We start from the raw sequence: 26,265 nt of genomic DNA on the forward strand, positions 1-26,265 counted from the left end.
TGCTTTAAGGAAGGAAAAAAAGGAAATCGTTCCAGTTCTGTTCTAATTGTCTTTCATTAGAGCACTGTGCCTAACAGTAACTGAAGACAATCTTGGTATGATGTTTATAACTTGAAAACCTTTTTAATACAAAACCACCAGCATTTCTCTATTCTTTTGCAAATGTTTTAGTTAAATGCTTATGAAGGTGTAATCTATTTTTCTTTAATAATGAAAAAGTGTGTTCTCTGCATTTAGTATGTGACATGATCAGATTACTGTAAGAACCAACGCCCTACAGCTAGAAGAGAAAAACAAATCCAAGGACTCTTGGAAAATACCCCAATATCAAACAACAGTCTGATAGGCAGTGTGTACAGAGTGTTAGATATTAACTGTGAGAGTTAGATATTAACTGTCTGGGATGTATATAATTCTTTATTAGAAATAACTCAGTGTGATTATTAACTTACATGACATTGCATGCGGCATCTATTTTTTTCTCTTCAAAATTAATATAGTAAATTTAAGTATAGTAAAGTGTAGAATGTGAAGTAAGCAGTCTGCAATATTTTGGCAGGTTAAAAATGCATGTACTGAATATAATCACTTAATATGTAATCCAGATTATTAACTACTAAACGCCTTGCTCTTTTGCAAAAGCGGTAGGTTTTGATCGCGGTGAAGATTAAGTGGGTCTGAAACCGTCAAAGATTTTGCTATAGGTTAGCTTTTGGGCGGAGTACGTTGCCTAGCCACAATATACGAAAGAAATGCTGGCGGCTGATTATGGACCGTGATGTTTGGTGGTAAACTTGGTGTGCAGGCCCGGGGGCTGGTTCCGCGGAAGCAGGAGCTGTGCGGGGTGGTGGAGCGGGGCAGGATGCGCCCGGCGGATCAGCACCGCGGACAGCGGCCCCTTCCCCGCCACCCCCGTGTCAGCGGCCCCGGGGCCGTCCGCGAGTGGGAGACCCACCCGAGCTCCGGTTAAATATAAACCCACAGCGTTACATGCAAAATCACAGAGGTTCTCCCTGTTTGCCGGAACCCTGAGCTTTCAGGTTCGCTGTTAATTACAGCCGGAGGCACCACGTACGTTTGTTGTAATTAAATATCGCCAGTGACCGAAACAAAACTGGAAAAGAAAGTGAATGACCTTGCTGGAGCAGTTACAAGAACTAACTCTAGGTGTCCCTCTTGTTTCTGGTTTTAGAAGTAATTTTATACATTTGGTTTTTCGACTGAAAGTACTGGAAATCTCTCCCATTTGTTTGGTTTGTAACTGTTTACAAATTAATGTTTTACAGCAGGAATTAATGTTTTCCTGTGCAGGAAACTCTATATTTTGCCAAAAGCCTCCTGAAAAGACTTTACATCAGAACTTTTTAAGTAGGCTAAAATTTATGGCAATAATGGTTTAAAAATATAGTCACCGAGTAAGAGATTTCATACATTACAGAGCTGGGAAAAAAAAAAAAAGAGCTCAGGGAGGTGGAAGTTTCTCCCAGCACTAACAGCTCTACTCTAATTCCCTGGTGTTTGTGCATCTCAGCATTGTTGAAACATATTGGGTTTGCTCATATCTGCAAGTCAGGAAGAAGAAAGGCAAAGAAGAAAATGCATGGATTTAAGTGTCTGTATCATGAATGTTGAACCCATATTTGCAGAGATTTGAGATGTCCAATTCCAGTTACAAGCCAGAGGAAATACAGATACCAGCAACCTCCGGGAGCCGTATCTCTTGCTCCAATCATATGAGGGGAACTGCCTGGGAATCCCTGCAGGCCTCAGAGTGCTGCAGAATTTCATGAATTCTGTGTAGCTACATGTTTTACCTGTGCAGCTGTACATATAGGTGCCATTTTGCAATTAGACAATTTAACCTCTCGTAACTGCCCATATAGGGCACAAGAAAATGCAAGGAGGTTTTCCTTCATTATGGGTACATGGAATGGGTTGAGTGGAATCGGTTGAATGACAGCATTGAAAGGTCTGTCAAGATAACTCCTTACAAACCAGCAGGCTTAGTTCTGTGCCTTAAGATCTAATTCTGATCTTTGTCCTTTCTTTCCCAGCAAAAGCTCCCAGGCCTTGGAATGTTGTGTTGTAGATGAAGCTAAACTAAGATTATCTGTTTGTAGACAAGATTAAGTTGACCTCAACTGAAGGATAAGGACATCGAGATACTGATGTTTTTTGTGGCTACTGCTCATTAGAAACATGTTGCAATTTTTAATGAAAGAAGGAAAGAAAATCCTGTCAGGAAGAGATAGATAGATAGATAGATAGATAGAATGATAAACAAAGAGAAGAGGGTTGAAGGAAAAGGACAGAAATCCTGATGATATATCATCATCTGCTGAATATGGTGTCTCTCTGCTGTGAGTTTAGCTCAGCATGATTTAGCAATATGACTGGGGAGTTGCGAAGGCCATACATATGGACTGGGAATGTAATTAAAATCATGGTATTATATTTGTATCTACTTCTGCAGCTTAATCTACTTCTTTCATGGTGTTTTTGGTTAGAAATGCAGCTACAAGTTGGACAGTTATCCAGTCTCTGTACAAGCAAATGTGTCCCTGTTGTAGTTCAGCTGGACTTAAGCGAGTAATAACAGTGCTCAGCTCGGGAAGCTTCATATCTGTTTCTCTGATTTCTGAGCATTGTTTCTCTGCATAGCAACAAAACCTTTCTGTGCTTTCTGGTGAGGTCTGAGTCCCCAGAAATGTACCCAGCCGCCTAATGTGAATACTGGGAGCAGTAGCAGATGTTCCGCTATTAGCCTCCTTCTCTGAATTGACTTCTCTGAATTTCTTCTAATTTGCTTATGTAGAATTTGCATACACAATTTTTCTAGTCTCCAGGCCTATTTAAATCCAATACAGCAAATGCCGGCTGGTGGTTCTCGTTCCTGTTTTGCTAGCCAATGTGAGTACTTGTGAGTGTTGCTTGCAAAAAAAGTGCATCTAACTTAACGCTAATGAATCCCCCTCTGTTTACTTATGTTGTGTTGTATTTTTCACCTCGAAATCCCTGTGTAATTTATAGATGTCACCTTTGCTCTGCTCTTGCCAGCAGCAGCTCCTCCTAAGCCTGGAGTTGCCATGAGGCCAATTGCTGGAAGGTGCGTGTGTGTGTGGGAAGTGCGACTGTGTGACTACTTGGGCTGTTTCTATATTCACATGCATTACTGAGCACTACCAGAAGCAAGACACTGAGCTACGTGGACCTTCATTAAGTGATTACTTAGTTTTGATGGTGGTAAATAGTATTTATTATAAAGATGCGTTAGGTAGATTAGAGTCTGAATCACCTCGCAATGATAGTTCAGTAAGGTAGAGGTAGTGTTTTCCTTCGTGCAGCTGTGAAATTAATCGTGCTTTTTTGGAAAGGAATTAATTGCCATCTGGATGTGCCTTTTTCTCTTCTTTCCCGGTTGTACAGCCCAGATATTTGATCAGATGAGCTTAGATAAACCTAATTATTACATCACTGAACTTAGGTTAGATATGTCTTGTTATGTCACTATTAATATCACGATTATTACATGGTCAACTGAGATAGAAAGCAGAAGTTGGGGCTCATGGCCCTTTTCCTAATCCTCAAGGAACCTTCCTTCTGATTACTGAAACCAGTTTTCTCAGGTAAACTGGTTCCAGTTCCATGACAGTGAGTGTAGCAAGGCCCCAGTGGTACATGTGCAGAACCATCGACCCAGTGCAAGGTCTAACTCCAGCTCCTGGAGAGCCCTGCCTCCGTCCAAGACATGGCACTTTTTTCTCAAAGTCACTTTCATTTGTGACTGACTCTGTTCACGTTCTCATTGTCTGTGTGAACTTGATGCCATGATCTCAGCAGTCAGGTAAAAGTCACAGGAAACCATTGCCAGGTGGTTCTGATCCCAGCCCAGGTAATTTGGTTTCATTATTAGAAAACAGATGGGTCTTACACCGTTCACACAGCAACAGGAAGCGGCAAGCTTGGCATCCATTACATGATTGCAGCGAACTAGGCTCTGTAGCTATGTGAAGTCAAGCGGTGGGGCAGAAGTTACCTTCTGAGCAAAGTAAGGACCATGGCTGGGAGAAGCTGGTAGAAATGTTTCGGTGCAGGTGGGAGAGGGAGAACTCTCAGAGGCTGCAACTCACTGGAGATCTAGTGAGGCTCATTTTTGTCAAGTTCTTGACAAAGGATGAACCATCAGATCTATGAAGAGGTGGAAAAAGATCCATTTGAGTAATGTGACAATCTCTAGGCAACTTGCTTTGGGTCTGTGAAGGACTATTTACAGTGTTTTGTCATGTGTAAAGTGGCTTTATGTTAAGTTTGACAGTGGCATATAGCCCACATTTCTCATGTGTCCCATGCTGAGATGTCAATATTTCAGGGATGATATGCTGTCATTTACACTGATGTTTCTGAGAGTCATCATGCTGAGAGGTGAATGAACAGATACCTCTGTGCATACTGATGTGGGAGTATTTTTTGCTATGGCTTTGCAGTGGGCAGAGAGAAGTCGGTCGGTCACTGCTGCAAGTTCCTGGCTCAGGTTGGGCCCCCTGAGACATCGGAATAACATGTTCCCAATTTGGGAGCCCGCAGAGCTGTGGGAGCTGATCTCTTCTGTTTGTTCTGTGACCTTTCCCAGCTGATTGGCACTGATCTTTTATGCACTGGATAGACGATCTTTTGTGGTTGACATTTTGGGATGACTGAATATGGATTAACCTAGGCAAAAATATTTCCATTTTTCTACCTTCAAACAATGCCCTCCTTTTCTGAAAATGCCTGCACCACCAGGTCAGATCAAATCCAGTTTTGACTGAGACAGTGCGGTAGAGGAATCGGAATTCACAGCTGGGAAGGGGCAGCACTGGGATTTCTCTCATTAGTATTTTCTCTGAGAATCTGAGAGGAAAGTGGTGTTCTTGATGTCAGATCTCATGGCCGTCCTGAGCATTTAGCGGGGCATGTCAGTCATCATGAAGAGGCCCAAATTCTTGTCAGTCAGTGAACCTCATCCTAGGAAACTTGTGCAGATCTGATAAGAGAACAGGATTAGGATATGAGAACCTTTTGTAATGCATCAGGCGCATAATTATTTTTTAAATATCTTAGTAGTCTTAGTGAGATGACTCACATGTGGAAGACAGGGATGTGTTTCTCTGCTTTGCTGGATGGGGGCCAGTTTCAGCACATCCAGTCCTGTGCACCAGTTGTACTAGGGTCTCCTCTGGTGTTGGGATTCATGATTCTGTACTCTGAGAAGACCAAAATCAACCAGCTGCCTAATTCCTTGAATAACAAGTGAGCTCTTAGATAAAGTGGGTCCAGGCGACATGTCTACATGGGTGTCACAGGAATTTATTTCGATTTTTTTTCCTGTTACTGAGCAGGGCTGCACAGTGCACTTCTGCAAAGAACTATGGCACAGACACACAGAAGAACATCCATGTCGCTATTTACAAGTGCCCTTGTGCTCTTGACGTCCAAATACTTCTGTCTACAGTAATACGGTTCATATAAAAGTCTGCAGCTGGTTATCGAAGCTGATCTTTACTATTAAGGTTAATTTTAATGTAGCCCTGTTGGTCTGTTGACTTGAATATCCTCAAATTTGAGCTCTTGGTCTGGAGCTGCCTGAAGGCCCAACTGTTCCACTAACACCTTTGCACTCAGAAATAAACCTCTGGCTGACTCTTAATTTGGCTCATATCTAGGGTAAAACTAGGCTTTCAGGGGTAGTGAAGTGGCCGGCAAACCGTGCTCATCCCCCGAGCAGAGAGCACCCAGACACTCGCTGTTCTGCAGCGCCTGTGTCCAGCCGCGGAGCTGGCTGCAGAGGAAAGGCTGAGTCATTTCCACGGGATGTTTCACGGAGGAGCTAAGTGATGCGGGGCTTGGGTCTGAACAGCTCTGTTTCCTGGTGAATAGTAATTCTGTTTACTTAGAAGAGGAAAAAATTCACTGGGGGCCTCAGTGCTGCTGTGTCATACCCGACTGGATGAAGTCTTGTTTATCTCAACCTGAAAAGAGAAGTGATTCTGGTGGCACTTTTCAGAAAATAATTCTCTACTGTGGGAAGTGTAGGCAGTGGAAATAGTCCATAGGTTTGAGTCCTGAAGCTTTTTTTATTCTGCTTTTTCTGTAACAAGCTTACCCCAGCAAGAACAAAAGAACCTCGAGAGGAACTCCTGACATCCCATGCCAGGCTGAAATTTTGTTGTCACACCAAGGGAGCTTCAGTCTTGTAAATGTAGAGGGGTGGTTTGGGGTTTATGCTGAGCTGAGTGAGGTCTGGAGTTGGCTTGTGATTTTTCTTCTTGTCCTGATTATCATGCAGCATTTGTTTTGCCCAGCATCTACCTGTTTATATGGGACCTACAATAAATCATTTGGTACTTGTTTATAGGGGAAGAGGAAATAACTGAACATGCTGTTTAGTCTGAGGATGGGACGTTTTGACCCAAGGTGCTGGCATTAAGTTCCTGCTTTATGGCAACATGTCATGAGAATCATTAATGCTTCTAGAGGACATCAAGGAGCTTGGGTCCCTCGGTGAGTCACACATTGGGCTCACATGCACTTGAACAGGCAGCTGGAAAGTGCCGTCTCTCCTCCACCCGTTTCCTTCTCTGACAGCAATGCTGCACTGATACGCCGCTCTGCGCTCGATCCCATCTGTTGACATGCATGTGCCCAAATAGCAGAAGCGATCAGCAGTGGGGAAAAGGAGCTCCTGGCCTCGCAGGCTGCAGCTGGCACCGGGCATGTCGCAAAGCCACCGCGGCTTGTCAGAACTTGCAGCTTGTTTCATGACAGTGAGGTCTGGAGCTGGCTTGTGATTTTTCTTCTGGTCTCAATTTTTGTGCAGCATTTGTTTTGCCCAGGATCTACTTGTTTATATAGGACCTACTATAAATCTTTTGCGCTCGGAATAGATTCAAACTCATGGAAAACAGCAGTGGTCTGGGACCTGCAACAGCGCCAATGGTTCAAGGAGAATGGAGCAAAACCAAAAAGTTTTGCACTTTCCTCTAATATGGTGAAACACCCAACAGTGCTTGCCTGCACTTTAGGCCAATGATGGGGGTTTGATGCCTTTTCTTGCAGGAGCCAGGCAGCGAGGGCAGCATGCTTTGCGTTGGTTGTAAACCACGTCCTGCATTAGCTGAAGAGCCAGTCCTGGTTTGAGGAGTCATGGTACGAAATTGTAGGCTTTACTTTTGCCCAATCCAGGCAACTTCAGGAGGTTCAAGTACATTTTAATGATCAGAATCATGGAAATAATCATCAGCATAAACTCAACGGATGACTGGGAGGAAAGAATTAAATCAAAAGCAGATGAGATCTTTGTCTACTTCAGAACAGTGGAATTGCTGTTGGGTCAGATCCCAGCTCCAGGTAGCTCATGGCCCTGTCTCTGACAGTAACTGTGTACAGGTCTGTCCCATGCTGATTTCCTAAGAGATGCTTAATTCTTGATTGAAACGGGGCTGGCAATTTACCCTTTAGCTTTAAGTGTGCCCCATTAAAATAATCACACACAAAGAAAGAGGACATCTGTTCTAGGAGTGTCTGGTTGTCTTCTACATTCAAAAAGTCACTTGGAATGTTATTCTATTTTATTTTATTTTACTTTTTTAGCATGATGAGGAGTGAACAGCTCTTGCTGTTCAAAGAAAATAAAGCTGTTCCTTGAGATTTTTATGTCTGTAACACTGAAGTAGTCCAAAGACTGGTCTTGTACCAAAGGCATTTTCCCAACGAGATCTTCATTTTCATGTGCCATTTATAGTAAATGAAGACATGTTTGTAGGAGTACCGATAGATGGAGAGGTTGATCATGCAAAAAAACTGGAGGACTGTTTTTTGAAACTTAAATCTGATTATGCATATATGCTATTTTTATTCCTCTCTTTAGTTATCTGTCAAGGAACATTTGTGCAAATGAATTTTCTTTATGGATTTTAAGCATGCAAGCTGGAATGCTGGCAGAAAGATATCCTGAATACTGCTTTTATATACTGCTTTTCCCCAGGATTTTCAAGGTTAGCCAAATTCTGAGTTCTAGTTAGTCATTGTGAAAATGAAATGTCATCTGACCTATAGGACAGATCACAAAGAGGCAGCTTCACTTTGATCTGAAGATCAAACGCTGCTTTCCAAACCAGGAATATTTATGAAGTAATGGGTGAGTCTCAAGAAAAACAAGTCTCACTTGTGACTGTATTGGACGTGGAAGGATGGCAAAATTCATAGTACGTTACCGGTGAGTTGAGTAGGATGAGTTATTACTAATAATATCCAACTGGCTGTCTCTTGGGTTGGATTTCACATGTCTTATGTGGACTGGCAGATGCGGGTAGTGGTGGAACTTGTGAATTACAGCTATTTTTACCCTTCTGTTTAACCCAAATAAGAGATTAGGAGTATTTATTTAATATGAATATGTGGATGTCATACATTGCCTCATAAACAAAAGTGAGTGAGTGTGTGTAGACACCTATCCGTGTATACATATACTTTTCTACAGAAAAGAGGCATTGTGGATGGGTATGCAGGACTGCCAAATTCAATATACCATGTCAGCTGTCGAGGTCTCAGGCTGTGATGGCACACGTTGTCAGACATCATCTTAAAACTTGTGCATTATGGGCACCTCTGTTATTAAGGCTTGGCCATGTAGCATGCTTTATTGGGGCAGGAGTTCCAAGTGGAGGAAACACATTTGGATGTTGGGAGCTGTTTCTAGTCCAGGGAAGAACTGTCATGTTTGCAGAGGTACAGTGAACTGCTTTTGAATTGAGCTCTTTGAAGTGAAGATACTGCGTGGCGTGGTTTCCACTGTGCTTGCCCGGGGCCACAGTGTGCAGCCTGTGGAAGGGAAGGGAGGAACATGTGGCTTTGCCAAGGCTGTGTGCAGGAGAAGAACAAGAGGCAGATAACCTGAAGAAGGGGCAGGTATCCTAAGAAGCTTGTCTGAATCTGAAAGCACATCAGAAATCCGGTGCTGTCACACCAACCTACCTGCATTGGTTCTGTCTCAATAGCCCCAGGGGAGTCCTGGGGCTGGCCCAGAGCACACAGGATGCAGCTCCGGGGCTTGGCTGGCTGAAGCCCATTGCCATCACAGTCCCTGCTGAGCTCAGCTCCTGCACAGCCTCCCTCCTCCCATCATCCCACCCTGCCTCAGCACCTGCAAGTGACTGCAAATCCCCTTTGCCTCGGGGATAAATTCTTTCAATAGTTGTTTGCCTTCAGGGTTGCAAATCTCTGTTTTGTTTCTAGCCTGAATGGGCTTCATTTTAGGCTCCAGCTGTTGAAAGCATGCTGAAGAGCAGGGGGTGGGTTGCAAAGGGACCCCCAGGACCTCCTGTGTCCTGGGGCACGGATGTGTGCAGGGTTTGGTGTCCGCTGTGCAGGGCATTAACCACAGTGCAGATGCCAGGTTCTGACACCAGGCTCTGCTCCTGGCATCGTGGCACCGCTGCTTCTTCCTGCCCTGGTACACCCACAGCCTGGCCCCCACTTAGCCAGGGGTGAATAAACCCATCTGGCATGAGGTCTTGGCCTCGAGGGACACAGAGGCACCGTGGGGGGACAAAGGGAAGAGGGAGAACATGGCGATGACAAGGAAATTTCTCTCTCTGAGGATTTTCTAGTCGCTGCTCAAGAACTGGAGCTGAGAGCAGGTGGGGGGGGAGGTAAGGCAAGAGAGGCAAAAAGCCTCCAATAAATCAGTGAGGCAGAGCGAGTGTCATCCTGAAAACATGAGGGAAAGGCAGGGGAGAGCTGTGGCTGGAGCTCCCCTGCCTGCCCCCCTGCCTGCCTCCCTGAACCACCTTCCTGCTGCCGGCCAGGTGTCCTCACTCTGCTGCCGAAGACCTGGTGCCAGCTATTTGCTCATCGCAGTCACGTTTGTTTGGGTGTCTGCGCCTCCCCAGGAGGCGGCTCTGTGGAAAGCAGGTACCCACAGCCCGTGGGGCCGGCAGGGGTGGGCAGCTGGGGTGCACCGGCTCCCGCTGCCCACCCTGAGCCCCTGCCTCCTCGCTGCCCGCACCCCAGGGGCTCCTCCGCAACTCTCTGCACAAAGAACCACCGGGCAGATCTCCCGCTCGCTGCCTCGCCTGGGAGAGGAGGAGGAGGAGGAAGAGGAGGAGGAGGAGGGGAGGGTGGTGATAAGGGGCTTGCTGCGTCGCCTCATTTCTGTAGCCAGCGCACAGCTCGTGGGGTGTGTGCGTGTATGCGCTGCCGGAGGACTACTGCTGCTGCAGTCTCAGTGCCGGGCTGCCGGCGAGCAGGCGCCAGGGGAGCTCCGGCTGTTTACCGCCTGCTGCCAGGTGTTGCAACGCGAAAGCCGAACGCGTCCGTGGAGGGGAGGCTGCGCCGGCAGCGGCACCTGTAAGGGGCGGAGGGGAAGAGGCTTCCCGAGGCATTCGGCAGCAGGCAGCCGAGGCTCCGGGCATCGGCATCTCCTCCCAGTGTCTCCATCACCGCTTGCTTCGGATCTCTTCTTAAGGGAGAAAAGGAAAAAGGATCCAGAACCCCCCTGCAACGGGACAGCCCCTGCTGGAGTCTAACAGGTGTTTGCTGGGATTTGAATGGGGAGGGGACGGGTGGGGAGAAAAGTTAACTGGAGAAATTGGGGCTAGGAGAGATGCGATGATCTTGCACCAAGTGGATGTGTCATGTCTGCATGTGAATAGCGCATCTGGAGAAGCTCGGAGGGATGTCTTGCAAGTGATATCTGCTCAGTCTCCGTAGAAGCGCTCACCTCTGCCTGCAAACTTTCCCCTGCCAGAAGTTGGGAGGAATAAAAAAGCATCAGAAAATCAAAAGGGGAAGATCTCAGCGGACAAAACGCTTGAGCTAAACTGTTGCATCCCGTCCCGGGGCTCTGGTGTGAGCGTCCCGCCAGTGTCTCCTGGGCTCCCAAGCCGATTGGCGGTGGGTGGCGTTGGCCAAGGCGCCCGGCAGCGTCCCGGGCATTGGGGACGGGCCGAGCAGCATGCTGGCTGCGGCGCCCGCGGCCAGCGAGCAAACCCCGTGTGCCTGACCTGCCGGTGGTGCCGGGGCGGTGGCGGCCATGGCTGCAGCCATCGCCAGCTCCCTGATCCGCCAGAAGAGACAAGCCAGGGAGCGGGAGAAGTCCAATGCCTGTAAGTGTGTCAACAGCCCCAGCAAGAGCAAGGGAAGCTGCGACAAGAACAAGTTGAATGTGTTTTCCAGGGTCAAACTCTTTGGCTCCAAGAAAAGGCGAAGAAGGCGACCAGGTTGGCAAGGGTTATGTCTTTGGGGGGTTGGTTTAATTTAATGCAAAGTGGGATGTGTGTCAGGCGTGGGGAACAGGGGACCGATGTCTCAGGGCTGGTAAAATGAACGTTGCAGGTATTGCCCTTCCTGGGTTGTATGATGTGATAGACGTGGGTATCCCATGCCAGTCCCTTCCCCGTCATCTTCATCTGGTTTCTTTGGATAACACACACCATTGCTATCTGCCTCACTTGCACACCCACGTACCGGTAATTCAGTAGCTTGTCTTACACATACGCACACACACACATGTGATTTATTTGTAGGGGAGATGTTTGCAGGGGAAATTCCCACACATACACCTCCTTCAGTTGTACGTTAAATAACTTAGCGGTGTAGAGATCTGTTTTTGTCTTCCTGCTTCACAAAATGCCTGTGCCGTGCTTTATTTGCTAATTGCAGATGAGGCTTTTTGCTTTCGCTGGCACCTTTCAGAGTTTTGCTTCAGCGCTCTGTTCCTTTCTAGGAATGTCATACGTGCAGCTGCCCTGCAGACACGATGCTCTCTGTGTCAGAGGTGCAAAAGATCAGGCATAAAGACTCAGTCCCTGCTCTGAGTGGGTTTTTTGTACATGGGAGGGGCAAAACCCTCTGGTAATGTTGCTATCACTTTGCTGTGCTGAAACATTGATGCCGTTAACCACTTAACCTGTCTGCCTTTCTCAGCAGCCACAGAAGAGGTGCCTCGCTCACAATTTGCAAACAGCTTTGGGATGTATTATGGCTAAAAACCTGAAGTAGGGGTTGGATTAATTTCTTGTCAGAAAAGTTGGTTGATAAGAATTGCGCATCTGTCAATACCCTTATTAAAGGTTGCTAATAGGAAGTAATATACTTAAGCAAACTATTGTAAGCTTTTGCCTTCAGCTCTTACTAAAATGAAGTACAGTAGCAGAGCTCCCCAATGTCTTTGATTACAAACACAAGGAGTCTTATCCAGACATTGGCTGTTGGAAATGACACATTATATCTTCACAGTATGTTTATCTTGGAATTAAGTTAGTTGTTGTGGAGCGAGCTGCGGAGATGCATCACCTCCTGACGAGCATAATTGTGTGAAATGACTACAATGCAGATGTCATTGGGATTCAGTGGAAGTAGACCTTTTTTGTAATTACTCCTGGTGCATTACCTAGATATCTTAAATGACAGACTTGACAGCAGATCCCGTTGCTGTTACTTTTTGGTCTAGAATGATCTGAAAACGTATGAGATATTTCGCTTTCTAACTGTGAATCTCAGGATGGTTACGAAAAAAAGAAATCTATCCAAACTCTGCGTTGTTTTGATCTTTCTTCTTCTAGCTGATGAGGTAATTACCTCAAACCTTATGGTAATATTTATTTTGCAGTTCCACACATTGCTGGATTTCAGGGTTCCCCCCTCCATTTTCCATATGTTCATTGAGTAGTTTATCACTTTGGATGCTCTGTACTCTTTGGAGCAGCATGGAATGGGGGTTTGTTTATTAGGGCTGCAGCAGTTCCTGTGCTAAACGTTTGCTGCTATATATTTAGGCTCTCAACTGTCACTATGGCTCTTATTAGCGCTATCGTAGTAGTCCTTTTTTTCCTCTCCATTTAAGAACTCACACCTTTTTAAAAGGCGGAATACGCTCCTTGCCAGCTCATTTCTAATCTTAAACGAGATAGGGCTGAGCTCCTGAGGCCAAGCAGCACACTGTTGGAATCTGTATTCACTGGAAGTAGATTTTGCTGTGCTACCTACATTGCAATTGAAAGTGGCATTTAATCATTTTGGTAATTGATTTCAGAGACATAAATTTGATCTCAACCTAAATGAAAAGTGTTGCAAAGCTGGTTGTCCTGCTTTTGTTTTGGGTCTTTTTCATATCTCAGCCTCGAGAAGAAACCTGGAGATTTGTTTTTAGCATCCTGCTCACTTGGAATGGCACATCAGGATTTCCCACATTAATCTCACTATTGTTTTTTTACAGAGCCTCAGCTTAAAGGTATAGTAACAAAGCTATACAGCAGGCAAGGATACCACTTGCAGTTGCAAGCAGATGGAACAATTGATGGAACAAAAGAGGAGGACAGTAGTTATAGTAAGTGACATGAGAATAAATGGTGTGTTTGTGAATTGTGGTGTCTCATTCTTCCCATATAGGTCCGTTCAAAATTGTTGTCCTGGGATGACTGAGCGAGTGGAAGCGGCACTAACACTGTGCTCACAGCGCAGAAGTCTTTCAGATTTAGTGGGTCTGAGAGAAATGCAAATAAAAAATCACTTAGAAATAATGAACTAGAGGAGGTAATGATGACACATATGACAAACAAAGCAAATGTTATCTCCATGGTAATCTAGAGAAGTTCATTGCTGTCCTTTGGATTTTATTAGATTTTTTTTTTCGACAGGGAAAATTTGCTCGCCTACTCAGAGTGCCTGAAATAGAATAACGCTATCTCCACTCTTAAACAGGGGCTCATTCAAACACAGCCATGTTATTTCACACAATGAGAGTTCATCATTTTAAAGTTCACATTTCCCTATTGTTATTTTCTTTTTACCCCTTCTAAACTTAATTATACCTTCAGCTTTCAAGCAGATTTCCCTCAGCTTTTCTGTAAAGAAGTGTTGGATTTTTTTTTTATTCATTTTGGTTTTTTAAAACTTTGAGAATTGATAGAGAACAGGGAAAGATGACTAGAGCATAGATTTGGTGTGTGTAAATAAAACATTCGAGTGTTTCACATAGTTGTACTGTTTAGCTTAAACTATGTTTCTGCTCTGAAAGCAGAAGTTAGGCAAAGCAAGGAGTTTGAGAAGCTCCTTCAGGCCACTTAGACAGTAAACTAGAAAATCAACAGGCAGACCTTCCTTTTTAATTATCAAAAAGCACTTATTTAAGTGCCATCCTTTTCGTATGAAGAGCATTTGCAGGTGACACATCATTTCATTTTACAGGACACCTGAATATGGCAGAGTAAGCACTAGACACAATAGGAAGTATCCCATCTTAATTGTCTGCTTGCTTGCTCCCACACTTTTCCCACACTCTCTTCAATTGTTTTTGCATCCCTGTATTAACTTCTGAGTGACAGGAGGGAACTGGTTACGCTGCTGGAGGAGGTCTCCTCTGCAGCCACTGAAGGTGCTGGTCTTAGGGCAGAGCACAAGTCTAGTGTCCGTAGGGACACCTGAGATCTGGCACCGGGGTCCCGTCCTCACCCACGGAGAAGGTGGCACAAAGACCAAATCAGCGCAATGCTGAGCGGCTGGTACCATCGTACTGAGTTCTCCTCAGTACAGCCACAAAATCTACTTTAAGAATGATCCTTACGGACCTTAAACATTGCTTTTCTTTCAAGTGGATGATCTAATATTTATGATTTAAAAAGTCAATACAGATCATTCAGGATTTCAGGGTAATTCTATTAATTATCTTAAAAAAAGAAGAAGAATTAGGCAAACCTTACTTTTTCCATCAAAGCACAATACTGTTATAAACTTTTAATGTACCAGAGCAAATATCTGAAATTGCATTCTTTTTTTTATTATTATTATTGTTTCATTCAAATAATTTTCTTGGAATCCCTCTAATAGGGATCCTGAGATTTGAAACAAGATAAAGTCTGTGGAAATAGAAATGTATCTGTTTCCAGGATATCTTTGTTTTCACTGTGTCCTTAAATTTGCCATAACCTGATAGATTACAAAGCAAATCATAAAAACTCATTGTTGCTGGACACCAGCCTTCCAGAATGCTGACTACCAGCAATGGTATCCCAGAAATGGTTGCAGCTGGGCTGCAGTATCTAAGTGTTCAGAGCAGAGGAGGGTTTTATCATAAAAAAACACATGTATTTGTATATATGCCGCTTTTACGTAAGGTAAGTGTATAGACCTGAATGTCCTGCAGTCCTGAATTTATCTTAATTGCCGTATTTTTAATGGAACCAGTAAGACAGACTGATTGATGCTGTGGATCAGAGTCCATGTAATGGACTTCTCCCAAAGCCTTGCTCACATGAATATTAAGTGGATCAGCCCGTCTAAAATCCTTGCTTCCAATATCTACAGAGACGTCTCTCATTTAGCCTATATTTTTGCACTGCAGGGAAGCCACAGGGCTTGTACCGCCCCCCCCCGCCATGTGGGAGGACCCCTTCTCCAGTCCATTCTCCTCCCCTTTGCACCCCTGAGGGAGATCATTGCTGTTCCCTTTCGTCACCTTTACTGAATGTTTGCTCTGACACATCTGCTTTGTATTCAGTGCGTGAATAAAAACTCCCCTTAACAATAAAGGGGAACATCCTCAAATTCAGCCGTGGCCGGCAAAGTGATTGCACAGTGCTAGGACTCTGAAACTACATTTTTTTAGAGCAAACCATAGCCGTAGTACATCTGGTCTCCAGACCCAGTGTCGGTCAGCCTTGTTTAAACTTCAGAATTTTTCTTCCCTGTTTATGGTAGGGATGGGGAGAGCTTGCAGTCCCCGATAGTCAGTTGCTGTTTTGTGCTGCTGACAGCAGCCTGGGGCCAGGAGTTCACCTTCTCCATCGTTTACTACCTAGAGCTGGGTGGGAAGTTGGCCTGAAGATCCCCTTTGGCTCCTGACTTGGGAGCAATTATTTCAAGCTCTGCAGACCCGCTGCTGCATGAAGGGTTTACCAAAACAAGGTTGCATCCAAAAGTGCAGGGAATTTAAAAGAAAGCTGATTTTTTTCAGCACAATTTAGGCCGGAAGTGAAACAGGGATTTGAGGAGCAGTAGCACTCACCAGACCTCTGTTTTAGCCAAGAGTCCGTGTAATTTGAGGAAGTGCCTCATGGAAAGGATTTCTGGCTGCAAAACAGATTTTGCCTCATTAAATGTGTTAAATAGGGCAAGGTTTTAAATCAAGGCAGAATTTATTCCCAGTTTTGGCAAGACAAAAAGATTTGAGGACTGATAAAATAAGGAAATACAGGAAACAGTATCCTGCAGAAAGTGTGCAAAGGTCCAGTGGCCAAGCCAAGGATGGCACAGACCTCACAGTAATGTATACGTTTATAAATCCACCTGTGGCCCACTGCCTCTTATTTTGCAGCTCTAATTCGTTGTCAGCTTGTATTGCCATAGCAAAGATCATCTCTCCCTTAGGCATCGCCAAGTTTTTCATTGCGATGGATATTATGTCCTTATTTTACACAGCGCAAATGTAATAGGGAAAGGCTAGGATGCAAATAACTTTGCATTATCTTATGCTAGCCCAAACTTATTGTAGTAGCAAACAATTTATTTTCCTGTGGCTTGTTTTTCACCCTTTCTGCCATATCTGCCCACATGAGGGTCAACTGCTAGAAATGCGATAGCATCTCAACCCCGTTGTCCGTGGCACTGGGGGCTTGCAGGGGAGGGGGCTGCATGGCTCTGCTGTTGGACCCATCGGCGCTCGCTGCTCACAGACAGGCCCTGACTCTTACAGAACCTGGACTCGGACTTGCCGCTGTGCAGGGACGGTTGGAGCAACAGCTGCTGCTAAAGGGGACGGTCCCCTTTTTTGGTGCAGTGCCGATGTGCCCTTGCCTTGGAGGTGGCAGCTGGGGCAGCCTGACTGTGTGTCTGGCTGTGCTGGCGTAGGACAGATTGACTGCGCACCTCTCCAACAGCCGGTCCCTCTCCCCTTCAGCAGAGCAGTCGGCAGCAGAGCCAGCATTACTCCCCCGCAGCCCTCTTGCAACTTCCAGTAGTCTGTGCCACAGCAGCTGCTAATCCCACTGATGTCTAAACCAGCTTCTGAGTGTGCCCAACCCTTGTCTTGCATCAAAATAGATCATGAACATGGCAGGAAAACACGTTCAGCTGCTGAGGGAAACAGCTGAGCACCCATCACGGTGGGTGCCCCAGCCTTCCCCAGCCTCATATCTCTGCTCACTTTGCCAAGCACAGCACAGCCAGGAATCGCTCACTAAAACCTGTCTCTGTGGCTTGTGGCTGTGAGCTGTATCTTCTCAACTGTCCCAGGCTTTGCCCTGTCCTTAAGCTGATCTACTGACAGGTTTGTAGCACTGTTTACAGAGGAGCCCATACTCATACCCATGTGCTGAAAATACCCAAACCCTCCCCTACACGTAAATATGCCATTAAGAAAGCTCCTTTCAAAAGAAACCTCCAGGTTCTGCCTGGATACTGGGCTTTAAATTGTGCTTTCCTGCCTACACGGAGATGAGATGCTGCTTTTTGGGATTGAACTGCAAAAGAGGGCTCTCCAAGGGAATATTTACTGAGTCAGATAGGGAATATTTTCTCCCACAAATAAATTCAAGCATTGGATAGAACGAATGAGAAATCCATTTCCCTAAGCATTTCCCTTACTGAAAATCTAAGTTTTGTTTGCCAAAAACTGCACAGAACTAGAGGAATTTGGTTTAGTACAGAGAAAGCCATTTCTATTGATTTTGTGCTTGCAGGCGAGCATGAGGAGGGACTGCATGTGTGTGTGTGTGTTTGTGTCTGCATGTACACTCGTGTATATGAGAGGGAAAGAAAAACACAGGTATGATTTTATGATCTCCTACATTTATTTGTCAGTTCTGGATATTTCTACTTGCTCTGCTATATTTGACCATTGTAGGAACTTCAATGCTCAAAGCGCCCCAGCCTTAGAGCAGAGCACCCGTAGTTCGCAGCGCGGCAGGCTCAGCCCAGCCCTCAGCGCGTTCCTCGGCTGCTGGACCCCCCCAGAGCCCATTGCACCCCTCTTCACCGAGCCATGGACAGGGCTGAGATGCTCAGGTTAAGCCAGGGCAGCACCCGGAGCTGGAGGTCCAGCTGCTTGCTGGAACAGAGTCCATTCTCACCAGAATTTAGTCCTTCATCCCCAACGCACAGTGTTAACTTCTGGCCATGCCTTTACCAAAATAGCACGTGCATACATTTGCTCTTTCCTTTTTTTGATACACTCTTGACAACTCCACACGCAGAATTTAGGATCTGTATTAAAGTCTGGCAAGCTGCAAATTTTCTTTTAATTAAATATGACCATTTGGGGGTTGCCAGGCTTAAAAAGGAATTAATAATGGGTCATAATTCTGAGCTTATGCTTTTGAAAATAATAAACATATTTCAAATTCATGATTCGGTTTTAAATTGGCTTCAGATAGTGGCCATAAATACCAAACTTCAGCCTGAAGCAGACCAGAGTTTGCCAGCCAAGTAATAAACCATTGGAAATAAGAGCCAGTTTGGCATTACTTCATGCTATCTCTGCGTTTATACAACAGACTGGAAGGAGATGCTTTGGGTTGTGATAACAATTCTGGAAAATTTTCTCAACTCCTCTTTATTTTTAATCCTACATATTGAGCACAGAGTACTGTATTCAACTCATTATTACTTGTGTTCAATTTTAACGTAGCTGTGAATCTAAGCTATGGCAGAGATTTGCTTTGGTTTTTTTATTTTTTATTTTTTCATTTGCCACTTTACCAACCAGAATCTTCATTTTTTGAAGGGATATTTCTCTGCTTATAAATACTGCCATTGTTAGCATGTATACAAGCATAAACGTAAGTGGAACATTCAAAGCAGCTCAATTTTGAAAGCACAGATTTAGGGCTTGATCTAAAGAAAATACTGTCATTTCATTTCATCTTGAAGTTATTTAAGTCTGGGGTTTTTTTCAAACCCATTCTTCTCTCAAAAAGAGAAAAAAACAACAATGGGTTTTGAGTGGAAATATTTGAAGGTGTTAATGAAGGTTTTTAACTTTTCTGAATTTCATCTTGCTCCTGCCTTTTGGTCAAAAATGTTTACTGAATTTGATCTGAATTTGCAAAAACAAAAGAAGTTTTGATCATCTTGAAAAAGTTTTTGGTTTTGGATTTTTTAATATTTTTTGTACTTATTGTCAGGGGAAAAAAAAAAGCAAATTAAGTATGTTCAGCAGACCCTGGATTCTGCTCCTGAGGCAGGTAAGTCATTTTAGCTCTCAGTACCTCCAATTCACCATCTTCAGAACGGGGGAGATACGTTGATAACCTCTGTAGATAATTTCTGAGCTATTAGTGGACATCGCTATAGAAGACCACGATAGTAGCACCCACAAAAATTAATATATGCATGAATGGACATTTTTTATTTGGTTCTGGTAATTATGGCTTCATTCTCTATCTAATCTGCATACTCTAAAGGATTAATTTTGCTCTTCATCTCCTTTCTCTCCTAGCTTTGTTTAACCTCATACCTGTGGGTTTACGAGTGGTGGCGATTCAGGGGGTTCAAACAAAATTGTATCTGGCAATGAACAGTGAAGGATATCTATATACATCAGTAAGTAAACATTTTTAATTTTGTTCTCACTGAAATTATGCTAAGAACTTAGTAAATGAGTAATTTACTGTTCCAAGGAATCTGCTTATAACCTATAGACAGGAGATTGAGTATAGTGCTGATAGTCTGGCTTTAGTTTATTACTCTGCTTCCATTATGAATACATATGGATGTATGGAATCAAACTGCAGTGCCTTTGATGTGAACTGATGATCCCGAAGTGTGAAATAAATAAAAAAACCCCAACCCCATAACCAAAACCCTGAACAGAAAGGATGCCCTCTCTTGGTCACTGCGGACTGATTGGGCTAATCTGTGTGGGGTACAGCGGAAAAGGGACCACTTTGTGAATCACACGCATCCCTGAACATGTTCTATATCTTCCCATATAATCTCTATTACTGTTATTAAAAGGGATTAGAGAATTTTTTTTTGTTTGTTTGGCCAGGATTTTCAAATAGAAATGGAATTAGGTGCCAAAATCTTATGGCTTCAAGTTGCTGAGTGAGTAAAGAAATGTTTTATTAGCAGTTTTGATGAAGAACATCAGTTAATAATTTTCAGTGACATTTCTCAAGAGAGCAAACTGTTTTCATGAAAAAAAAAAAGAAAAAGGACATTTTTTTAAATAGACCATTTTTCAATTAAAAACATTTAGTTGAACTATGTTCAGGAGTTTTAATTATAAAGTCTTAATAGATTTTTCCCAAGGAAGAAAACAGAGGAAAATGTAATTTATTATCTAGTACAAATTATTCTCTTCTATGAATGATTCCCTTAAGGTACCTTTAATACTGATAACAATTAAGTAAACTTACTCAAATCTCTCATTTGTTTTGCAATCCTGACAGCTGGGACAAGGGGCAGCTTTGCATATTTTTCCTCTTGTATCTGCCAGAGCAAAAGCAAATTAGACCTGGCTGTGCTTTGGGACAGAGTGAAATTTCAGTGAACGGCATTGAACCCTGCTTTTCTTTTTGCTCTGGCTATTTGCTTAGTGCGGTTAATCCACAGATCTGTTTGCAGGGCTGTAGCCACACAGCCAGATCGTGCAAAGTCCCCTTAATGCCGTGTAGTCACGGTCCTGTGACTGCACAGTGTCATTTACATTTGCACTCCAAATGTACCTTTGACTGCACCGTGCATTTTCGTTTACATTAGCATCCTCAGCTGCTCTCCTTTCTGGCTGCCCACTCACCGAGAGAGCACAGCGCCGTGCCGGCTTCCGCGGGCTCAGTTCCGCCTCGGGGAGCATTACCTTGAGTCGCGTCTCAGGGTGGGATAGAGAGGTTTGTACGTAACGCGAAATTCCATCCCTGTGCACAGCAAAAGTGCTCAGTTTGAGGAGGTCAGTTCTTTCATTGCAAGATACATTCTGGAAGAATCAGATATATTTTTGCAAAGGTGCAGAAAATGGGATTGGGACAGATTCAGCCACTGTTAACCCACAACGGAGCAGTAACATCACTTTGTGAGCCATAACCCTGGAGTCAAAGGGACCACTGAGAGCATGAATTATCACTTTTGGTATCCCTCGATGTGAGGAGGAGTGGCAGAATATAACTTTGATTAAGTCCAGTTTTTAATTTGATGGGTATCTAGCCATCTTAGGCAGAGCTCACAGATTCACTTTGGTGGTAATTTTTGGTATTTGCATTGATTAGGGATAGTTCTTCATGTGGTCTCATATGTTACCGTGAATAGTGTCTTCCTTGAATCCTTTAGTATTTGAGAATTTAATAGTTTATGTTATTGCAAAATTAACTGGTGACATCCATCTATTTTCCCCTTAGTAACAATGGTCATTTTTGTTTCTTTATTTGGCAGCTATATTTTCTTACATTTATTCTTTTATTCTTCTTGAACCTGATGGGCTTGGCAAGGCCTTAAATAGACTTTTGTCGTGGTGTTGTGTCCCAAATTCATATTTTTAAATACTCTTCACAAAGACAGATGTCCATTTAACGTCGATCTACTTTTCCAAAGAAGGTTTCCACCCAAGTTCTCAATAATCTTGAGTTTATCACCTGATGTCTTCTGGTTTGATTGTTTTGTCCTTTACAATAATTGCAGGAAACTGTCGTGGCAGGCAAAATCTAGCTCATGTCTCTGTTGATGCAGCCCGGGAATGGACAAGGCCTGGTGAGGAGCATCTGCCCCTACTTCACCTGCTATGCAAAAAGGTTGCCAGAATTGCAGTTGCAGCTCCATGTTTTAAGTGTTCCTAGCACTTCTTTTCTGATAATGGTCCTTTCGGCAAGGGATACAGTCTGACAGTCCGATACATGGGAAATTAGCTCTATATTTTGGGCTGGATTCTTGGTTGATGTAAATGAGTCCCAAGAGAACTCAGCTGATGTATACCAGATGAATACTCACCTGTTCAAGGGATGCCAACAGGGAGTCCGGGGAACAGATCAGCTCAAGTAAATGACATCCATCCACACATCCTGAGGGTTTCCAAGCCATTACAGGGGTGTGTTCCTGATGAGATTTGTCAGGCACAGACACATGGCAACATGGGATTGATCAGGAACAAAAGCCCCACAAAACACTGTCAAATTCCTGAAGCAAGAATATAGGGAAAAATAGAAATGTACTTAAATTGTAGATAACTGTAACAGATAGTTGTACCATTTCCAGAGAGAAATGAAATTAGCATTGATGATGCAATGTAATAGGCAGAGAGAATATTGTGGTCTATGTCATGATCATTTGCTTTCAGTTTTATTGCGACTCTAGTGCTTCAGTCATGCTTGTGTCTGTGCAGAACCGTTTCCTTCTGATTGCATTGCCGAAGGTTATAGATTCATTTGGTAAATGGTTTGAAAAACACCCTACTATCATGCCATGCCTGTTCCTCACCCCATGCTGCTGTCTGTGCCTTGCACCTGATAGCGCCTTTTAGCCTGAAACACTTCCAAAACGCTGCGCCTGATAAAGAGACCATTAAGACCACAGCAATTACCCCACTGGTAAATAGGTAAATAAGACATCTGGCTTAGGGGAGGATAAACAGAGGCTCGGCTCAGTGCTTTCCCACACTTGCACAGGAAAGCACATTAGAGCTAACACACCAGGTGTCCTATTTCCATGTATCTTGCACTAAATTGCAATATTAAATCACAGTTCCTTTTCCTTCTAGTAACTGTGGTAAATTCTTGTGTTTTGTTCCTTGTGATATATTTTTTAGGTTTGGGCTGTGCGACAACAGAATTTACTTAGTTCAGTCTGAGTGTCCTGCATATGTAGAAAATACGCCCTAGCCACAATCCATTACAGTTGTTGGCAGGTGGAGAATATCTGCGGGTTTAGTTTGCTAGAGGAAAGGGCCAGACTCTTCTCAATGGTGCCCAGTGACAGGACAAGGGGCAATGGGCACAAACTGGAACACAGGAAGTTCCATCTGAACATGAGGAAAAACTTCACTGTGAGGGTGACCAAGCACTGGAACAGGCTGCCCCGAGAGGTTGTGGAGTCTCCTTCTCTGGGGAGATTCAAAACCCGCCTGGACGCCATCCTGTGCAACCTGCTCTAGGTGATCGTGCTCTAGCAGGGGGGTTGGACTAGATGATCTCCAGAGGTCCCTTCCAACCCCTACCAATCTGTGAATCTGTGTGAATTTGTTGGGCTCTGGCTTTGGCCTTGCCTCTTCCTCCCTAGCTGTCTGCCAGAGTGGGAATTCAAGTATCTGACCTCAAAGGTAGTCTGTAGTCTGCTTTGCTTCTGATCCAGTGACTGTACTCAAGAATGAGGTGAATTTGCTCCATGAGGGGATCAGTGATGTATAATAAATCTGCAGAGAACAGATATCTGTAGTTGGCTGCCAGAGTTTATAGATAGTTTGCAGCGTCTGTCAGTTAGAGCAAAAATAAGATCTTTAATGCAATGATAAAAGCTCCTCGGGGACAAGGCAGCAACTCAGCTAAGGAAAAAAAAATTCTGTTAAAATAAATATATAATTATCTACATTTGTTGTAGAAGTGCATTAAAAGTCCTGGGCAGCAGAGAAGGGAGGCGACCTTGGTCCTCCCCACAGCCCGCTGTGCTGCCGCTGCTCGCCCTGCTCTGAGCAGTGTGTGCCTCCTCTCCACGTTGGGTGGAAAATGTCTCTTCATATCATAGAAGAACACCACATTTGAAATGTTTTTTATTTGTAGCCAGTTTCCTACCAAAGCTGAAGGGAGTTGTGTGACTCCATCTCCCAAGCCGAACCCACCCTCACAATTTTCTTTGGAGGGACCTTGTCAGGAGCTATTTGAAGCTGGAGCTCTTCCTGCTGTTTGATGCTTGAGCATCCATTTAAAATGAAAACACAGGGTTTGATTCATCCCTTCTTACACCAGTGTCATGCTGCTGCAAGATGACTTAGTGTTATGGCACTGCTGTCTTACGTAACCACATAATGAATCATGCCCTTTTGTATTTTAGGATTGCTTTTATTTTATCTTATTTTTCTTTCTATGAACAACTGCATCTCTCAGATGACCACCATATATGCTACACTTGAGTTTTTCAGCTTTCATACCCTATGAATTCCTTGTGTTCTTTCATTGTCTTGAACAAAAGAGTGGGACATATTTTAAGGATCTGTTCGTCAGACATGTAGTCCTAGAGCTATTGCTTTCTCATTAAAGTGATTGTGATGCGACGGAGGAGGCTCACAGTGATACAGAGCAGCAGCTGAGTGAAGTTCATTAGAGGGAAGGCATGTATGTAGGTGAAGAGAATTGGGTGTACTGCTTAAATTCTACATGGGCTGAAACATAACCCAAAATACAGCAAATTTAAAAAAAAAACAGATGGAGAACATCTAGCTGTGTATTTTCCAGGAACCATCATGTCAGAGTTTTTAAAATTCTTTGATGATTGTCAGTGAAATGCACATTTCTCCTGTAGAACATCGCAGCCCGTGTAATTGTGTGCTTATTTAGCCTGGATACATTGTCAGAAACAGTAAAATTAAATATGTGCTGCTGATTGCATCCTTCTGGCTGGTCTCAGGAGCCATGCAACTCAGCTTGTAAAGAGTGTTTGTTTTCCATCTTGTCTTGTTCTGGGTTCCTGTGATTTGCCAAACCGTTTGATTTAATAGTGTCATGTGCGAGTAAGCTTACAGCTTCTTCCAGGTTGGATAGAGCCGTTGTCTAAGAGCAGTCCTTCACCCTGACCATGTGTGATAGAGCCCAGTCTGTGCCCTCCCTCCTGCAGCCTTTCAACTCATTTGTTGGAAATTCGGGGCAGTCAGCTTTTTGTAGGATGGGTATTAGGAAGTATGCTACATGACAGAGTTGTTTATGCTTGCTTTGTTAGCTATTCTAGGATGTCCAATATGTCTGAGTTAATAGAACTGCTGTACATGGCTTAATTTTGCCATTTCTTGTCTGATGCACTGAGTTAGCATGGGTTTAAGGAGCACTTTGATATAATACCCTGTGCAGAATTTTATATATAATTTACCCTAAGAGAGCATTCAGCTAACATTGTCCTCTGTATGTGAAATAGATTGTCATGTGTAAGTTTGGTACCTGCACAGAAAGTAAATATTGTATGAAGTGTGCACGTTGATTATAGCCAAGAGAAGTGAAATGTGATTAAATTCTTAGAGTGATTCAGAAATTGGTTTTGGTGAGTTGGAGAGAAGAGAAGTTTGTGCATATTTTAATACTGAGCAGTGCAGTGGAGACCTGCTGAAGCTAATGGGAATGGCTGGGGCATTTATAATGAATTACTGGCAAAGAGCATTTTTCCACCTCAGGGAAATAGCACAAACCAAGAGATAGGGGAAATAATCAAAAGCTTCATCTAGTTAAATTTGCATGTCAGTATAAATCATGTTTTACCATGAATGCTCAAGTGCAGACTATACCTTAATATAGTTCATTCTCTTCAGCAACTGGGTCTTAGATACAGCTGCAGTACATTTTTCTTTCCATCGCAACACCTTGCTGTCTGCTGGATAAACATGCAACATCCTCACAGAGAGGAGGGCTGCTCTGGCCCTCCTGCGACCCGGAGTCATGCTGACAGCCCCGACTGCTCCCGCCGCCCCACAGCAAAGGTGGGAGAGGGGGCAGGCGAGGTGTGGGATCAGCGCTGGGACAGGAGCTTCCCAGGCATTGCAGGACCAGCCTGAACTGATAAATGTTTCCTGACACCTTCAACCACGGGCACTGCTCTAAATTATGCCAGCAGCTAAGCTCAGCAGATGCAAACAATTGTACTTTGGTTCAGTCTTACAGCAGTGTTGCAGCACAGAGATGGATGCTGGCTGGAGCAGCCTGGTGGGTCTCCATGCAGCATCACAGGCTCCTGATAACGCTGCCTGGATGGACGCTCCCTTGCTCAGGCTGTGCTCACAGACTCAGCCCATTACCAGATAATCTGACTGTGAGCTGTTGGTGTCGGGTATGAGCCGGACTGTGCCTAGCAGTGTAGCTGCAGAGCCTGCTGCTCACAGACTTGTCTCCCGCTTGCTGAAGGGACTGTGGGTGAGCTTGCTGTGACTGGACCCGCTCTGTGATGTGGGTCGCTCCTGGGGGTCGAGTCCCTGGGGAAGCAGAGTGTTTTCCTGCAGCAGGTCTTCCTTAATGAGATATGCATTGGTCTTTCTTAATGATATGTGCTGCTGCTGAGTGGTAGGGCAGGGAGATGGGTGCTGTTTCATTCAGGTGCTTGTCTCTGCTGGGA

The 26,265-nt window shown here is 44.2% G+C and overlaps 1 protein-coding gene across 7 annotated transcripts in view; it reads left to right on the forward strand.

Moving 5' to 3' along the window:
- Positions 1 to 26,265, forward strand: part of FGF13 (fibroblast growth factor 13) — a 261,574-nt gene that overhangs the window by 186,726 nt on the left and 48,583 nt on the right. For 6 of the 7 annotated variants that reach the window (XM_054839777.1, XM_054839784.1, XM_054839780.1 and 3 more), the window contains 2 exons: positions 13,256 to 13,366; positions 19,472 to 19,575. In XM_054839777.1, coding sequence (XP_054695752.1) covers positions 13,256 to 13,366; positions 19,472 to 19,575 — 215 coding nt within the window. Of the gene's footprint in view, positions 1 to 9,925; positions 11,259 to 13,255; positions 13,367 to 19,471; positions 19,576 to 26,265 lie in introns of those variants that run through there. The other variant, XM_054839779.1, reaches the window with a different exon arrangement.

Source organism: Grus americana, chromosome 12, assembly GCF_028858705.1.
Source record: "Grus americana isolate bGruAme1 chromosome 12, bGruAme1.mat, whole genome shotgun sequence".
Taxonomy (NCBI): Eukaryota; Metazoa; Chordata; class Aves; order Gruiformes; family Gruidae; genus Grus; species Grus americana.